Here is a 16,993-nt window from a genome sequence, read left to right as displayed (position 1 = left end):
GTTCAGTGATTAAGCTTTACTGGGATAAAATAACGTCAAAAATGCTAGCTTTGTGTGGGAAGGAAGTGGAGGTATCACACGCTGGGGTCTCCTTAATATATGGGATGCGACAGACCTAACTGTGAAAAACAATATGGGTCTCCCTGGGATGTATGGTTGCAAAGAGTAACACTGCAAGGGCATGTAGAGATGCGACCAGTCTGAGATATCGAGACTGGGTGACAGACATGGACTGGTGTATGCAAGCTGAAAGAGCGGTCTACGAGGCTGCCCACAAAAATGGTCCAAGATCTGGGGGGGGCATGGAACAAATACTGAGGGATGATTTTTATGCCGATGGCCGACCATGACCAATAGCGGGAGTATAGAAAATGGAGAATTGTTGTCCTTGTGTATTCGATGCTGTAACGACATGCATAACAGTATATTGACGTCAACTGTTATTGTTCTATTTTGGTGTTTAATAAAAGATTTATCCCCCCCCAAAAAAATATCTGTTAGAACATTGATCTCAATGGAGGGTAGCCACAATCCTAGTGTCTCAGCTGTCCTCCAAACCCCCACTGCAAATGAAGATCTCTTGTTGGCGGACAAGGTTGCAAGCCAGGCTGTGTCTCGGGCGAGGTGGCAAACCCACTGGAAATGTTTTAATTGCTGTAGACGGAATCATCGGTATGTGGAAGCAAGCCATCCCCATTACCCTCATCTTAGGGGGCTCACTGCTCCAGCATAGGATCAATCGGAATTAAAAAGATGATGGAGCCTCTACTGGTAGGTGCAACATGGCAGAGGTACTAGGTTAGAGTCAGGGTACATGACTGGTTGCACTTTTGTAATTTCATAGTGCAACTGTCTGGCTCGAGCTCAAGTCAGTCAGGGGTTTGGACGCTGGTGTCAGAAATAGAGCATCTATGGGCAGTGGTGGCATTTACGGTGAAGTTAGGGCAGCAGCGACTGCCATAAATCTCAGGGCTTCAGTAAAAGTTTGTATCTGCACCGGTACAGGCCCAGTAAGTGGTCCAATGTGGACCAAAGGCACTGGGGTGGACACATAGGTGGTAAACTGACAAGAGGCACTTGCAGATTTATGGGGCCTGAAAATGCACCGAAGGGAGCCAGAAACACTGAAAATCTGCAGCACGGACTCCTTGAAGGCCCGATCTCCTGCAGGGTCTAAAACAGTGCTAGAATTTTACGATGCATCAGGATCAGCGGAGGAGATCAGCTCAGTGATCGAGAACCTCAATGGAGGTGAGAATTGCATCTTGAAGCCCTCTTACCTGCTCTTTGAAGCAGAGCAGAGCAGCAGGAAGGGGGTCTAGCAATGCTTCGCTTTATGCTTGGACTTCAACTTACTCAAGGATTTCAAGAGCAAAGGCGAGCGGTCAGGGTAAAAGGATGTGGCCTTACGGCTAGAGCAGTCAAACTCGAAGCTGGGGAACCAGGTTTGAGTCTCAGCAGGGATGTTCAATATCCTGTGACTCTGGGCAAATCACAATCTCCCTGTGCCCAACAAAAAATGTATGTGTTCGTCTGTAACATAACTGGTGCTCATGTAAAGCACTATGATACCATCGGGTCAAGTTCACGCTATATAAAACGGAGGGGGAAAAAAGAAAAACAAGTTGAGCTAGACCTACGTGAAGGCCATGACTACTTGTGGTCACCAACATACTACTTTGCTTCCAAGTGGACTGCCTTTAGATGCATGTGTGTACACTTACTGCGCAACTTTGAGCCGTGTCTCAAGCCTAGACACTTAATACCTTATGCAGGTCTGTGACAGACGTCTGCTTCCTACAGACCTGGCATGGCTTGAAACCCATCATTTTGGGTGGGAACATTGTTTCCTAGCACTCTTAGAATTGTTAGTAGTAGTCAGAAAATTGACCAACACAATTGGATCATATTTCTGGATCTGACCTCTGGAATTCTGCAGCCAATTAGGATAGACCCATCACAGGCCTTCTAGCCCTTTATGGTTTTGCTACCTTAGAATTTTGGGGCTCCCTCAGCTTGCCTTCATTCACCCACAGCCAGCTATTCAGTTGGCGCTCAATTTGCCTTCACCAGTCTGGAGCTTTCTTCCATGGTCTTAATTGGCCCCAACACTACTTCAGCCAGACATCATAAACCTTCATCTTGCCCGCATAAGTTTTAAGTCGAACCCATGAGATCCCAAACTAAACCTAAGCAAACCAGAATAGTCCTCAGCCACCCTATGAGCACTCCAAGGTCTTGGGCATTTCAACAGGAACCATTAAACTACTCTTTCTACCAGAAGTAACCTTTTGCTTGTTCGCAGGCTGCCTCAAGGCACTTTTAGCAGGTCAGGGAGACTCTAGCCTAAGCCTGAAGAGCCTTGGGCTAACCCACAGATTCGGCTCCCCCTTGCAGACTAACTCCAATAGGCTGGCATCTGTACGAAGGCTCTATATAACGGTTCGTCAATTAGCCTTATTTGTTTAGATTATCACTAAACTTCAGTGTCTGACATTTTTTCTCACTTAAGTAATACATCTTTAAAAATAAGATTAACAGAACCACAAGATGTAGTCACTGAAACATCAAAGCAAATATTTACCTTCTTTCATATCCAGCCAAAAAAAGGCAGAACTAAGCACCTTTGTTTACCTGACGGTTTGCAGAGTGATTTATTGTGTGAACATCTGTGGGCTGTTTTAGACTTCTGAATGGGACTCTGGGATATCCAACATTTACAGGTCATATTTGTATAGTGCCCCCTTGTTTTTTGTAATATACACAGGTGGTTTTATTTTTAGAGGTGAGCCCACACTCACCCAGATACTGGAGTGCTTGGGCCACAGACTGCAAGCCACTGCAGTAGGGACACAATTAACAACAAATGCTTGATGGATAATGCAGGATGACCGGTCACGTGCTTGTACAGCCCCCTACTAATTAGTTCATTTACAAATTTAGAACTATTCAGTGCTGGAGGAATGTTATGTTATTGTTAATTTTTATTTACAGAGTGCAAAATAAGCAACTGCTTCCTGGAGCTATAACAAACCAATACTAAGAGATGGACACAGCAGACAAACTTACAAATATACTACCAAAAACAATCCATTGTAAACTTGAAAGTCACATCTGACAACATTAAATACTATCCTTGTTCAGCGCCAAGGTACCCCTCCTGGGTGTTAGTCTGTACTTTATAAGCACGATAAACGGAGTGAAGCCATATTTTTAATTTCCAACTTAATTTCAATAGGGGAGCACTAAAATGCATAAAATATTCTTGTCATTGGTATCAACGAATTTTACTGACAATTGTCTGGAGAAGACTTCACAGTCTATATAGGTACTATTAGGATGATGATATGAAACTCTTCTAGCTAAAGCAAGTAATGTAAATGGAATTAGAGAATCAAAGTTGTGCTTTTGTAAAGAACTTTAAAGTCTATTTCTCCAGGAAGAGCACTTAGATTTGTAAATTTTGAAAGGCAAAGGTGTTAAGAACATCCTGTTAAAACTAGAGACACCAACCTACACTATGGTTGGCAAATCACAAAGATCTTCCAGTTGACAGGTGGATGATCACTGGCTGTGCAGTGTCTAGTCAGTTTGTCAAAATGGTCATCTGCAAATAGCAGCGTTCACAATGCCAGCAATCTCAACTACATGAGCAAAAAGTAAATGTACCCTCGAAAGAAATAAAAACAATGACATACCCACAGTTTCAAATACATTCAGAGCAGCTGTTTTAAGTCCCACACAGCGATAGGTAGTCAAAAAGAATCTCAAACTGGAGCCACATTCTTGACGTTTGAGTTTCTCATTGACATGTTTCCAGTTCACGAACATCTAACAAGAGGTATGTCAATTTCCTTAAAAAATATATATTATATATATATATATAACTACAGGTTTACTAATTTGATCGCAAACAGATTCAAAGCATGCATTTTGAATCAAATCCACACTGCAAAGTTGCATTACAACTGTGCACTTTTCACTGAGATAACAGGCAGTATTTCAAGTGTTTTCGGATCCCAGCAAGGCTCAGCGATAATGGATATGCAGCCAAGTGTCAAAATTCTTTTGATTTTTCATGACGGTCCAACACATTGTTCTTGATCTGCCAGAGTTGTCCTTCAAAAAGTAATCCGCGGAAAGCAAAGTAAATGGAGACTATTTTATTTTGTCAAGTGGTTTAGGTAAAAAAAAACTTCAGCACAGCTGTTTATTTAAAAAAGGGGGAAGTATAAACTATAATGTTGCTAGTAAACGGATGAACCTGATGTCCTTTAATGACATAATAGTTTATCATTGTACAGTACATCTTACGAAGACCCGTAAAATAAGTAACTACTTTTTAAATTTAGTGATCCAAATTAAAAGTCCTTTCAAAGCTTTAATTTCTTTCTCCTTCCTCTGCCGTCTGGAGCGCCATCAGATTTACGCTTCTGTGCCTGAAAATAGGAAAAAAGTGCATTACTAAAATGTCTTAACTCACTATTCAATGCAGTCCTGACAATTGTATGCAATGCAGTCCTGACAACTGTATGCCATTTGCCTAAGTCAATAAATTAAAATGCATTGCTTTCTTGTACTGCTCTTCCAACAAAGTAATACTGTGGCCTAAATATAAAAGCAGTATGAAGTGGAAAGCTTGGAATTTTATGAATTTGGAACTGTAGATAGTTAAATACAAGGTTGTCTACCCAGAAGCAGATGATGAGCAAGAGTAAAGGTTTTAAAACTTTCAAAAAGGTCTTTTGAGGAAAAGGACAGCATCTGCAGGTTACAAAAAGAGCAAGGGAGCAAAATGAATGTAACTAGTGGCAACAGTTCTGGAACTGCTGAGCAAACATATGACATTACATGCCTAGGACTGAAGAGGAGGGAAGTCAGTAACTAATGCAGATTTCCATTGTGCAGTGATCAAAACCATTTAGAGAAAAAGTCACACAAGCTGGGATTAGAAAAATTACATTGCGAGTATAGTTTAAAGAGCCTACACTGTCCATGAAGTGTGAATTTCTCCATTTGCCGGCACTAGCATTTTAATTTAGGCCAGGACAATTTAAAATCTAGTTGAACCAGTGGAGAACGCACCTTGATGAAGTAAGACGCTATGATCTTGATGAATGACAGTGGGATGCGTGTGTAGCAGGATATGGTTGATACTCTCATGCCCCCACCTTAGTTTCACACACTTTGGCAAAAATATTCTGCCTAAACTAGTTTTTCTTTTTCTTTATCTGCTTGCCTCTCCAGAGTTTGACTACAGGGGTTCTCCTTTACTCCCCCCTCCCATGGAGTATATGGAGTTTAGGTTGTAGGTAAGAAATGGGGAGTAATTTTTCCCCATGTTTTTACACACTTGTGTATTCACGTATGCCAGTCACGTGTTATACACTTGCACTATGCGCACATAAGATTGTATATAGTTGCGCCTGTTTGATTCTTCATGAATGACCCCCTAACCTATTGGTTGCTGAGTATGTGTTATATTTTCTTCTTTTTTCCCATAGGGTACTTTTCTGACATATATATATATATATATATATATATATATATACACACACACACACACACACACACACACACACACACACATACACGTGTTACCATCCTTGTGGGGACTATGTGTGAATACCTGCCTTGTGGGGACTAACCTTTCCCAATGTTTATACAACACACTAATAACAGAAAAATGTTAAGAAAAAATTCATGATACAGGATCCTGCTTCAAATTTGCAAATATATTGTTATTTAATCGCGTGCACAGCACCATCCTTGTGGGGACTTGAACACGTGCTACCATCCTTGTGGGGACCTAGTCCGTAAAACTATTTGTGATTGAATACAGTCTAAGGCACATGGCTAAATGTTTATTTTATCAACAATATACACAAACAACATTATAATCTATTCATATATGAATTGCTGCATATACACTAGGGGTATACATGAAGACAGATTATGTTAATGTGCCAGAACATATCATATCGTGCTTATAGAAAGAGACTTTAAGCTGTATTTAACCTATGTATTAGTGCTTACACTCTTAGAAGATGAGGAAACTAACACATAAGAAATTAACATATGGAACAAAGGAATGTGGTCAAGTTGAACCCAGAGCTTGATTAGCTGCTTACATTTTTGCCAAAATAGATGTTCAAGTCCCGACCTGGATAGTGGGTGAAGATCATTGTGTTTAAGTCTCCATAGAAATAGTGTGTACATTCAAAGCTTATATCCCATTATAAAGAGTGTGAAGCTAATGATGTTCAAGTCCACACAGAGGTTGTGTGTAATTATAGGAATGCTCAAGTCCCCACAGAGATGGTATGTTATTATAGCGATGTGTAAGTCCCCACAGAGATAGTGTGTTATCATAGAGATGTTCAAGTCCCCACAGAGATGGTGTGTTATTATAGTGATGTTCAAGTCCCCACAAATATAGTGTGTTATTACAGTGTTGTTCAAGTCCCCACAAAGATAGTGTGTTATTATAGCGATGTTTAAGTCCCCACAGAGATAGTGCATGAAGGTGATTGTGTGTAAGTCCTCATTAAAATAGGGCCCAATTCACAAAGGTAAACTTAGACAAACAGTCTAACTTTACTACTTTTTCCAGTATTCACAAAGGTAAATTTAGACCAAAAGTCTAACTTTACTACTTTTCAGTATTCACAAAGCCCCATACAGAGAATGTGAAGCTGATGATGTTCAAATCGAAGCAAACACAAGGAGATGATGGACGGAGTGCTGAAACGTTTCAGTCACTCACCTCAGTCACAGATCTGGGTTTAGTCCATCATCATTCTTTAGCTCACTTCCTCACCCCAGCTCAGACCCGGCTATATGCAAATCAGTCTTGACCCTGTGCCTCATGGGAACAGTCCAGCCCGAACTGCCAAGCCAGGTCTTCCCTGCACCGGAAATAAGCATCCTGGGACAGGTTTCAGGTAACACCCCCTCATTAGTCAGGCTAGCTAGAATCCAGTGGCAAAGTGAGGAAGGGACCCACGTCTGGGCATACTCTGCCAACTTAGGGAGAACAAAGCACACACACAGAGATTATGGATGGAGTGTTGAAACGTTTCAGCCACTCACCCCTAGTCACAGATCTGGGTTGAATCCATCATTGTTCTTTAGTTCACTTTTCCACCCCAGTTCAGACCCAGCTATATGCAAAGCAGTCTTAACCGTGTGCTTTATGGCATCCCTGGTGCTTCAAGCCGAAACAGAGCTTGTGTTTACTTACAGGAATGCCTAAGTCCCCACAGAGATAATATGTTTTTATAGTGATGTTCAAGTCCCCACAAAGTTAGTATTTTATTATAGTTTTTTTCAAGCCCCACAAAGATAGTGTGTTTTTATGGCTATGTTTAAGTCCCACAGATATAGTGCATGAAGATGATTGTGTTTCAGTCCTCATTAAAATAGGGCCCGATTCACAATGGTAACCTTAGACAAAAAAAATCTAACTTTTCTACTTTTCAGTTTCAACAATGTAAACTTAGACCAAAAGTCTAATGTTACTACTTATCAGTATTCACAAAGCCCCATACAGAGAATGCAAAGCTGATGATGCACAAGCCAAAACAGAGCTTGTGTGTAATTACAGGAATATTCAAGTCCCCACAGAGATGGTTTGTGACTATGATATTACCACAGTTGCCAAAGAGAATGTGTGTGATTATAGACATGCTCAGGTCTCCACAGAGATAGTGTGTGATTATAGACATGCCCAGGTCCCCACAGAGATACTGTTTGATTATAGAGATGTCCAGGTCCCCACAGAGATAGTGTGTGATTATAGACATGCCCAGGTCCCCACAGAGATAGTGTGTGATTATAGACATGTCCAGGTCCCCATAGAGATAGTGTGTGATTATAGACATGTCTAGGTCTCTACAGAGATAGTGTGTGATTATAGAGATGTCGAGGTCCCCACAGAGATGTTGTGTGACTATAGTATTACCACGGTTGACAAATAGAATGTGTGTGATTACAGACATGCCCAGGTCCCCACAGAGATAGTGTGTGAATATAGACATGCCCAGGTCATCATCATCATCATCATCATAGCACACATTTATAGTGCGTGATTATAGTAGTGTAAAAGTCCTCACAGAGATATTGTGCGATTATAGTAATGTTTAAGTCTCCACAGTGCTAATGTGTGATTACAGTCATATTCAAGTCTCCACAGTGATGTGTGTAATGATAGGTATGTTGAAGAACCCATACAGATCGTATTAGTCTGTTGGCTTTTTAAATGAATTAATCCACTAGAGGGATATGTGTTTGATCACTCTCTCATGTGTTTGAATCCTGGAGCTACCACTCAACCTTTGTTCCTTCCAAGGTCTATACAAAGTTGAAACATCTATTTGTTCAGCCTTTTATATTTGGAGTGTAAAATAGAAATTCTTAAACAAGGCTTAAACATTCTCAAAAGTGCCCATGTCAGCTACAAAAGACTTTATCAGTGTTTATGGTCTCATTATTTGAAGGGCAAACATATACAAGAGTCTTACAAACTGTATTCCTGAACTGATCTGGTATGCTCATAATGTAAGATTAGAGAAAGTCACTTGGGCTGACATACAGCTGTCTTTTTCATGGGAATAAAAACCTCAGAATGTGCCTAATTTAATTATAGGAATCTTTCACAATGTTAATTCTTTTTTTAAGGAGTGAGCCCAAATGTTGCACTTCGGTGTGTGTGTGTGTGTGGTATAAAACTAGGCTTCCTAAAAGGAGCCGGTGAATCTTTTGTTCAGGAATAGAGAAGGACAATTTGATAGTCATGCACTAGCTGTTTTGTGAGAAAAGAAACCTTAAAATGTGCCCATATTAAAGATAGGAGTCCTTCACAAAGTTTAAAAATGTGTTTTTGGCAGTGGGCATTTTATACATACAGTCTTTAACAATAAGGGCTTCAGTTATGAAAAGTGTTGTATCGATGTGAGAAAGCAGCGATGCAACACTTTTCAGTGCGCCCTCCTTGCGACATGATGGATGTGCCGCATTTGTTGTATGGCGCACCATGTCGCACGGAATGGCAGATACGTCAGGAATCCTGATGTATCTGTCAGCGCGAAACCCACGTATTGCTGGAGTTGTCGTAAGCATGATGCAGCTCCAGCAATGCATGGGGAAAGCCTATTCCCATTGCACTGCATAAACCTTATGCCTGCTGTGAGGCAGGCATAAGGTTGTGACACAGTAGCATCCTAGAAGTAACACAGTGAAATCTGAAAGATTTCACTGTGCCACTTCTACGAGGCTTTTTTCAGGGGAACACCCACCCTACATACATTATACCTGATGCATCACTTTGTAAATATGGTGCAATATGGAGCATTATTTATGCTTCTGGAGCCACACAAAAAGTGACGCAACGGCATGGCAAAAGTGTAACAACGGGTTCATCATTGTTTTAAAAAATATATTTTTATATATTATATCGCCAAAAAACAGGTACAGCCATGGGAACCTGCTTTGCCCCCAGCCTAGCAAATTTATTCCTGGGCTGGTGGGAGGAGCAGGTGGTATGGACTGATGACAATGAATTGTTCACGAGTCATGTGCCATTATGGCTGCGTTATATTGATGACCTTTTCATTATCTGGGACGGGAGCAAGGAAGAAGCTATAAGATTTATACAGAGTTTATCCAACAATGATTTAAATCTTACATTCACACACACCATCAGTGAATTAGTATATGACTTTCTTGACATACATGTAACAGTCCAAGATGATGAATTGGTAACCAATCTTTTCAGAAAGGAAACAGCTGGCAATAGTACAGTGCATGCACGTAGCCATCATCCCAAAACTCTGCTTAATAGCATACCATATGGCGAACTATTGCGTGCCCGTAGAAATTGTAGTACCAATCCAGGTTTTATTAAGGAACAAGATCATATGCTGGATAGATTCAAACTTAGAGGTTATCCTAAGAAAGCTTTGATAGAAGCAGCGGCAAAACTAAAAGATACTGATCAGAAAGATGTTCTATTCAAAACTAATGTGATTGACAAAATTGAACAATCGTCTACTACTCCAAGAATGATCACTATGTACAATGCCAGAGACAACAAAATGAGATACATAATGAGAAAACATTGGGGTCTGATTCAATCAGATTCTGTGATTGGCAAGGTAGTGGGTAACTCCCCTACAGTAACATAAAAGAGAGCACCTTCCTTTAGGGATAAATTGGTTAACAGTTATTATCAAACTGAAGTCCCCACCACCTGGCTGAATAGGAGTAAGGGTTTTTTCAAATCTAATGCCTGCAAGGCATGCTCCAATAGCCATAGCTGCAAAACTTTCACCACATCAAATGGAAAAGAGAGATTGATATCTAAATTTATCACATGTACGACTGATTTTGTAATTTACTGCCTACAATGTCTGTGTGGCTCTCGCTACATAGGCAGCACAAAACTGCCAGTGAAAAAACGCATTGTGGAGCATTTAAGAGCAATAAACAAATCAAGACTTTAACTATCCTGTTGCGAGACATTTTTATAATCTCTACAACAGCAATAATCAGCTCCTAAGCTACATGGGACTTGAACGTATCATGAAAAACATCAGAGGAGGTGACCGGGAAAAACAATTACGTATTCTTGAGTCACGATACATCATTGACCTTAATACAAGTTCCCCCTTTGGCATGAATAAGGAGGAGGAACTAGCAACACATATAGGGGTATAGTAGGCTTTTGCCCCTCTGGTATCCTCCTATGTATCCTCAGCGCTCTATCTCTTTCCGTAGTTGCATTCTGTAGATACATAAGTTAGTGTTAAGACATTTATAGTTTTTTTTAGGGTACACAGGTTTTGTCACTTTACATCTCCCAGTTTTTCCATATTTAAAGTTATTGGTGCATCTTGGGTAGTGACTCATGATTAATGATTGGATAGACCCCATTTGGGGCAGATATCTATTTATAGCACCTTTTTAATAATCTTTTCTAGGTGGTCGGGATCATTCGGTTCCTTCGCCTTTTGGTATAAACAGGGATTATTTCAATAGAATTTTTCAATAGAATTTGAACTATAATTCACAATGCACTTTACCCTGCTCCCCTTTTCCTTTTAATTGTTCACTTATCACTTTGTATCTATGGCACATTTGGTCTGCCCTGCTGCTGTTATTTCAATTACATGACCATTCCTATTATCATTGGGTAGATTTATGGACTACTATACATCTATTTACTGTTTACACACTAATAGGCATTGGAAGTAGGCCACTTGGCCATGATCATACTATATGTGTCTGTCCATAGAGTTTGTACATAAATAGGTTTTGGAGGTAGGCCGCGTGGCCATTATCATATGTTTTGTCCATAAGGGATGTTTTGTCGTTCCTTGCAGTATTTTACTGTTCAGATTTATTTATTTATATATTATAAACAACAAGGATTGGACTGCTGATGCGCTATTTTGAATGGCGTTTGCAATCTAATTTTGTTCATTATTTGCATAGTTCTAGCTCTGTTTATGTTTGTTTTATCTCTATGGACATTATTCTATTAATGTGTTTACGATGTGGCCTTTATTAATTTTGCAATTATTTTTGCATCCATTTGATTAAGGTCCCGTATTTATTCACCATCAATATGATCATGCTGCTTTATCATTAATTTTGATCCTGTTATGATAAGTTTATTTTATTTTATCAAATAACTTTATCAATACCTGGTTGTGCTGACAATTTTTTAGAAACGAGGATTTCTTCAGTTTCTATTGTAAATCATTTCATTGTCCGACACTACATAATTAATTTATTTATCATGTAGAGAATTATGCTACCATCAAATTTGTGGTCGTTTTATGAAATGTAATTTAAACAATTATGATTATCATTATGTTTCACGATTGCGGAGCAAGCAGCATTCAAAGCCAGTATGTTTTCTGTTTCCATGGTTGATACGGCGTGTATTTAACAGCATCTTTACGTTGTGACCTTTGAACCTGACGAAAATCGACAGGCTGAAACCAGTCGTTCTTTTTGCACAATAAACCTTCCCGGTTGGAAACTCTGGTGTGCCGCCTTCTTTCGTAATTGAAAGACTGTTTTCAAAAGTTTGGGGTTTGTCCGCCACGGAAGGCACCGACAGCAAGAGGCAGGCGTATGGCGTTTGGCTGAATTCCTATAACGATATATATATATCTTATAATATTAGTAAAATTTACTTTTTTTAAATATAGTTTGCAATTTTAAATGTGTAATTGAATTTTTAAGAGGCAATTAGATGGGTCTGGTGGCTCTGTGGACTAATGTGTCCACTGCAGGGCCCTGTGTTCAATCTCATGGTCATAGGCTCAAATCCCGGCGGGTCCACTCAGGCTTTCAAACATCAGAGGTCGATAAAATGAATACTGTTGGGTAACAATAAACATCTGTTAGTGCCAAGATGCCTAAGAGTTAATGTGCTATCTACAAATACCTATGTTAAGTAGTTTGTAATTTAATAGCGGGATATTGGGTTTTTGGTTGAATATGGTGGGAGGTTAGTTACATTTTAACTAATTATTTTATAATGTTAAGTAATGTAAGGTAAAATCAATATATAAATGGTTAGTATGTAATGTTTTAATTTTTTAATTGTTCTTTCATTTATTTGGGTTTAATTTCAGATTTTTAATTTATATTTTGTATAGTATAATTAGTTATAGCTAATTTAGCAGCATGTCAGTTTGTAGGGGAATAGGATGAGAAAATATTTCAATGTAAATAGTTCTTTATTATTTGTTATTTAAATTTTTAATTCATAAATCATAATTTTTTCATTGAAAATTTAAAATGAAAAAATAGTTTTATTTAGACTGTCAAGAAATAAGTAGTAATATATATCAGCAAGTGTATAATATATTATTTTTATATGTTTCATTTATTTTAATTTTATTATTGTTTGATTTATTTTTTAATTGATCTTCTTGGTGTTTGTGGTTTTTTCAGAAGTAGCTAGAGAAGTGAATTCTACGTAGGGTTATTTAAATATTTCATTTAATTATACATTTGTTTTGTATATTTATAATAAATTGTGCATTTTATTTAAATGTATACAATATATAATTTCTAGTTTAACTATGGTTAATTATTTTATGTTTTAGGTATTTAAATATTTTATTTAAATTACTGTATTGGAATGATATATGTAACCTTTCTGAAGTCAAACACTTTCCCTACTGTTGCTTTTATTGAAGTGGGAACAATAAATTTAGTCCGTCCAATTCCTATGTTTTCCTTAATATTGAATTTGACATTGTGTGCAAACTAAGAGCATTCTGTTTACCCGGAGACTGCGGGGGTGGGGGGAGGTGGATCTAGCCCATGATTAAGGCTTGTGGCTCTCTTTCCAGACTCACACTGTAATTTTCGGTCCTCTGGGCACCCGTAGGGTGGAGCAGGGACGCCATCTTGGCCTGGAGCGCTCTAGTCACGGAGGCTATAAAAAGAGAAGCCACTTCAATGAGTGCAACAGTAGGAAAAGTGTTGGATAGCTGAGGGATACAATTTACTAGTCCCACTCCAGTCAATGCAACAGTAGGGAAAGTGTTGGAATGCGGTGGGGTAAAAATTAATATTCCCACTCCATTGAGTGCAGCAGTAGGAAAAGTTTTGGATAGGGGAGGGGAAAAAATTACTATTCCCACTCCAGTTAGTGGACTAAAATGACCCTCCAGGGGCCCAAAACTGGCACCCGACCTGGAGCCCCACTCGGGAAACGTCCTGTGCCTGGTACGACCAGTTGTGCCCTGCTCTAACCCCTCCAAAAACCAATGCTTTCCCTACTGTTGCTGAGACTGAAGTGGGAATAGTAAATCTAAACACCCAGAAGTTCAACACTTCCCTTACTGTTGCTTAGAGGTTTTTCAAATATTTGTAATACTTTTGTTTGTTTTTAATATTTTGAGTTTAGCTATGTTTACATTAAAAATGTTTTTTATAACTGTTTTTCTATATGCACTATATTAGTTCGAAATTTATGCACACAGTTTTTAAAATTACTTTTGGACATTTGTTAAATTATTAAAATTCTATAACTATAAGTTAAAATGGTTTTATTTCCAAATTTACTGTACAGTATAACTAAATAAAACGTGTTTTTATATGGGTATTTTAATATCTAAATTGGGTTAAATGCCCCTCCGTTATCCCAAAATTTCCCCACTGTTGCACCCACTGGAGTGGGAACAGTAATTTTTACCCCTCCGCTATCCAACACTTTCCCTACTGTTTCATTGACCGTAGTGGGAATAGTACATTTACCCCTCTGCTATCCAACACTTTCCCTACTGGTGCACTCACTGGAGTGGAAATAGTAATTTTTACCCCTCCGCTATCCAACACTTTTCCTACTGTGGCGAGTTCTTTCCCAGAAGGCACACATTGTCTTGAGGCCAATCCTTACCTGCATCTTCTCCTGGGCACAGTTCTACGGTCGCTGCTTGTCTCCCTCCCGCCGCCGCTAGTCAAACGCGGCCGCTGTGTGGAGGCGGACTACGTTTCCCAGCACCCTCAGTGGCGGAACCGGAAGCCGCCTCCCGCAATCTCGCGCCTGGGGGCGCTCAAATTCCAGCAGAGCCACCGCCTCGCGGGTCCGCGCGCGGGACAGCGCCGGGCTAAGCCCAGGCAAAGGGCGGGCCCTCTGAGGCCCTCAGAGGTCAACATTGGTCGGGCGGGCCACCCCTCTAAGTTGTTAGCAAGGTGAGCCCTGAAATATTTATTATGGGGAAACGGAATACAAGTTCTACCACACAGGCATCTGAGGGACTTTCTGTGCTCCCGCCGACATTCGAAAGTATACTGGAAAACGCCTTCAATATGGTTACAAACGAAATTGCCAATACTGAGAGGAGAATGTCGATGGACCTTATAAGTCTACACTCAGAGCCCCAGCAAACAAGCTCAAATAAAGTTTTGTCTCTTTCCCCTGTGGTCACAGTTATGAAATCTAATTCATTGGCTAATCCGTTGGCAATGCTACCTGGGGGTAGCAGTCCTAATATTATTACTGATTCACAGCCTGACCCTGTTGTACATGTTGCTATCTCTCCTCTGACCCCGAGCAACAAGATTGTTGGAGAGAAAAGGAAAAGAGGCCCGTTGAAACTAACAGTAAATAAGAGGAAACAACCCCCTCGTAACAAGAGCCAACCGACCCCCCAGAGTATGTGGACTAGAGGGAAGCAACAACCGCCTGGGGGTGGCAGCGATATCATTGAGTCTCCACAACTCGCTGAGGGGCTCCCAGTCACAACTCTACCTAAAGAAGGACATAACTCTGCCTGCACACAGACTGAGCCTATAAATGAGTGTTACTCAAAAAAACCCAAATGGGAATTTTATTGAGACTATAGTTGATACTATTTGTAAACAAATGGAAAGTCAAATGATCAAACAATTTAATACTATTTTTAAAAGATTAGATAGATTGGAAAACCTGGTAAAAAAGGAAGACGCAAAAAGGAAAGGGGTGATTAGTCTTGATCTAATGAGGGGAGATCGCCTACTGAAAGATTTGGAAGTTGCTAGCAAGGGCTTTTTGGGTGGCAGGCCTAACACCACCAGTAGTACACCCACATCTATTATTGCACCCAGGAGTGATACTGTAGGGAAAACCCAATCTGCCATGACACCGCAGCACACCCCGGCTGTAGCAGCCGGACCGCCTTGCCCCACTCGTGTGGTTGCTGGGACATCAAAGGGCGGATCCACCTTGGCCATCACGAAGCCGGGGGCACCAACTAATATTGGCTCAGATAAAGGCCAAGCTGTTGCTACTAGGCCCATAAAACATCTGGGGCCGGCCCTTCATTTGCCCCCTGATGCTTGCCCATATGTCCTCATCTTGGCGGGTGTACCACCGCTTAAGGAGGGACAAGGTGAGTCTCCGATTCTGGATCCTGGCAGCCTCACATTGCCTTTGGGAGAAACAAACTGGGCAAAGCAACTAATTCTATAATCACCCTCCGCCAACCCAAACATGCCGAGGTTATTACACCATTGTTACAAATTTACAGAACTCAATGTTTACCGACAGGAACCTATGGTGCAGAGGCGTGGGGATATTCGAACTGTACTAACATACAGACCGAAGAGAATAGATTTTGTAGGAAGGCTCTGGGGGGGGGGGGTCATTTCAGCCCCATCTTACGTGTGCCATAGGGAATTGAATCTCCCCTATATAGAGGATTTTATAAGATGCAGACCCGCCCTGTTTTGGCTGAAAATATGGCAGAACTCTGCCACCTATTTGACCCGTGATATTATCTCGGACTGCTTAAAAAGTGAGCGGCCTAATCATATACCCTGGCTCAGGGCAGTCGAGAAAAGCTTAGTAAGCGTGGCGAAGGGGCATCTATTTTTATCACCTCAAATTATTGATTGCACGCATAAGAATTCAGTAAAAAGGGCGTTGTACGACCTGTACCGCAAAGATAGGGAAAAGACCGAGTATGTAAAGCCGGCTATTATAAGGTACATTCCCCTTCTGGAGCCATGCAGTAGGCCCTACAACATGCCCCAGGGCTACCTGCAAAAAAAACTGGGCAAATTGAACAGGAGCTTGTTGTTTCGGTTCAGGGATGGGAGCATTAAAAATCTACTTTGCTTCCCTTTAGGCTTTAACAAAAATTTGGAAAACTTAAACTGTCCCTCTAACCTAGGTGGCAAACAGAGCCTGTTGCATTTTACGTTCTTTTGTGGTTTTTACATAAAATATACCAAACACTACCTAATCCCGTACCTTAGAAAGAATGCTCTGATGGATTTTAATCTAGCATTTAGAGATTTATTGATGCTAAGCTCTGATGATGTAATCCTCAGAGTTAGTTGCTTCCTTCAATCCGCTGTTCGATCCCGTGCAACAATGAACACGGTTTGATAAGTTTGTTTCATTCGTGCATAGTTTGCACATTGCATATTTGCACTTGTTGCTGCTTTTTTTGCACATGCCATAGCTAAACTAACTGTGCAT

At 40.3% G+C, this 16,993-nt stretch overlaps 1 protein-coding gene across 1 annotated transcript in view; it reads right to left on the bottom strand.

Moving 5' to 3' along the window:
• Positions 1-4,148: 4,148 nt before the first annotated feature.
• SMARCA5 (SNF2 related chromatin remodeling ATPase 5) overlaps positions 4,149-16,993 on the bottom strand; it is a 433,972-nt gene continuing 421,127 nt past the window's right edge. The window contains exon 24 of the mRNA XM_085641606.1: positions 4,149-4,439. Within this exon, the coding sequence (XP_085497732.1) occupies positions 4,374-4,439 (66 nt within the window). The 3' untranslated portion in view covers positions 4,149-4,373. The remainder of the gene's footprint in view (positions 4,440-16,993) is intronic.

Source organism: Triturus cristatus, chromosome 2_2 (assembly GCF_964204655.1).
Source record: "Triturus cristatus chromosome 2_2, aTriCri1.1, whole genome shotgun sequence".
Taxonomy (NCBI): domain Eukaryota; kingdom Metazoa; phylum Chordata; class Amphibia; order Caudata; family Salamandridae; genus Triturus; species Triturus cristatus.
The sequence above is the reverse complement of the archived record's forward strand: the minus strand, read 5'-3'. Positions and strand labels throughout refer to the sequence as shown.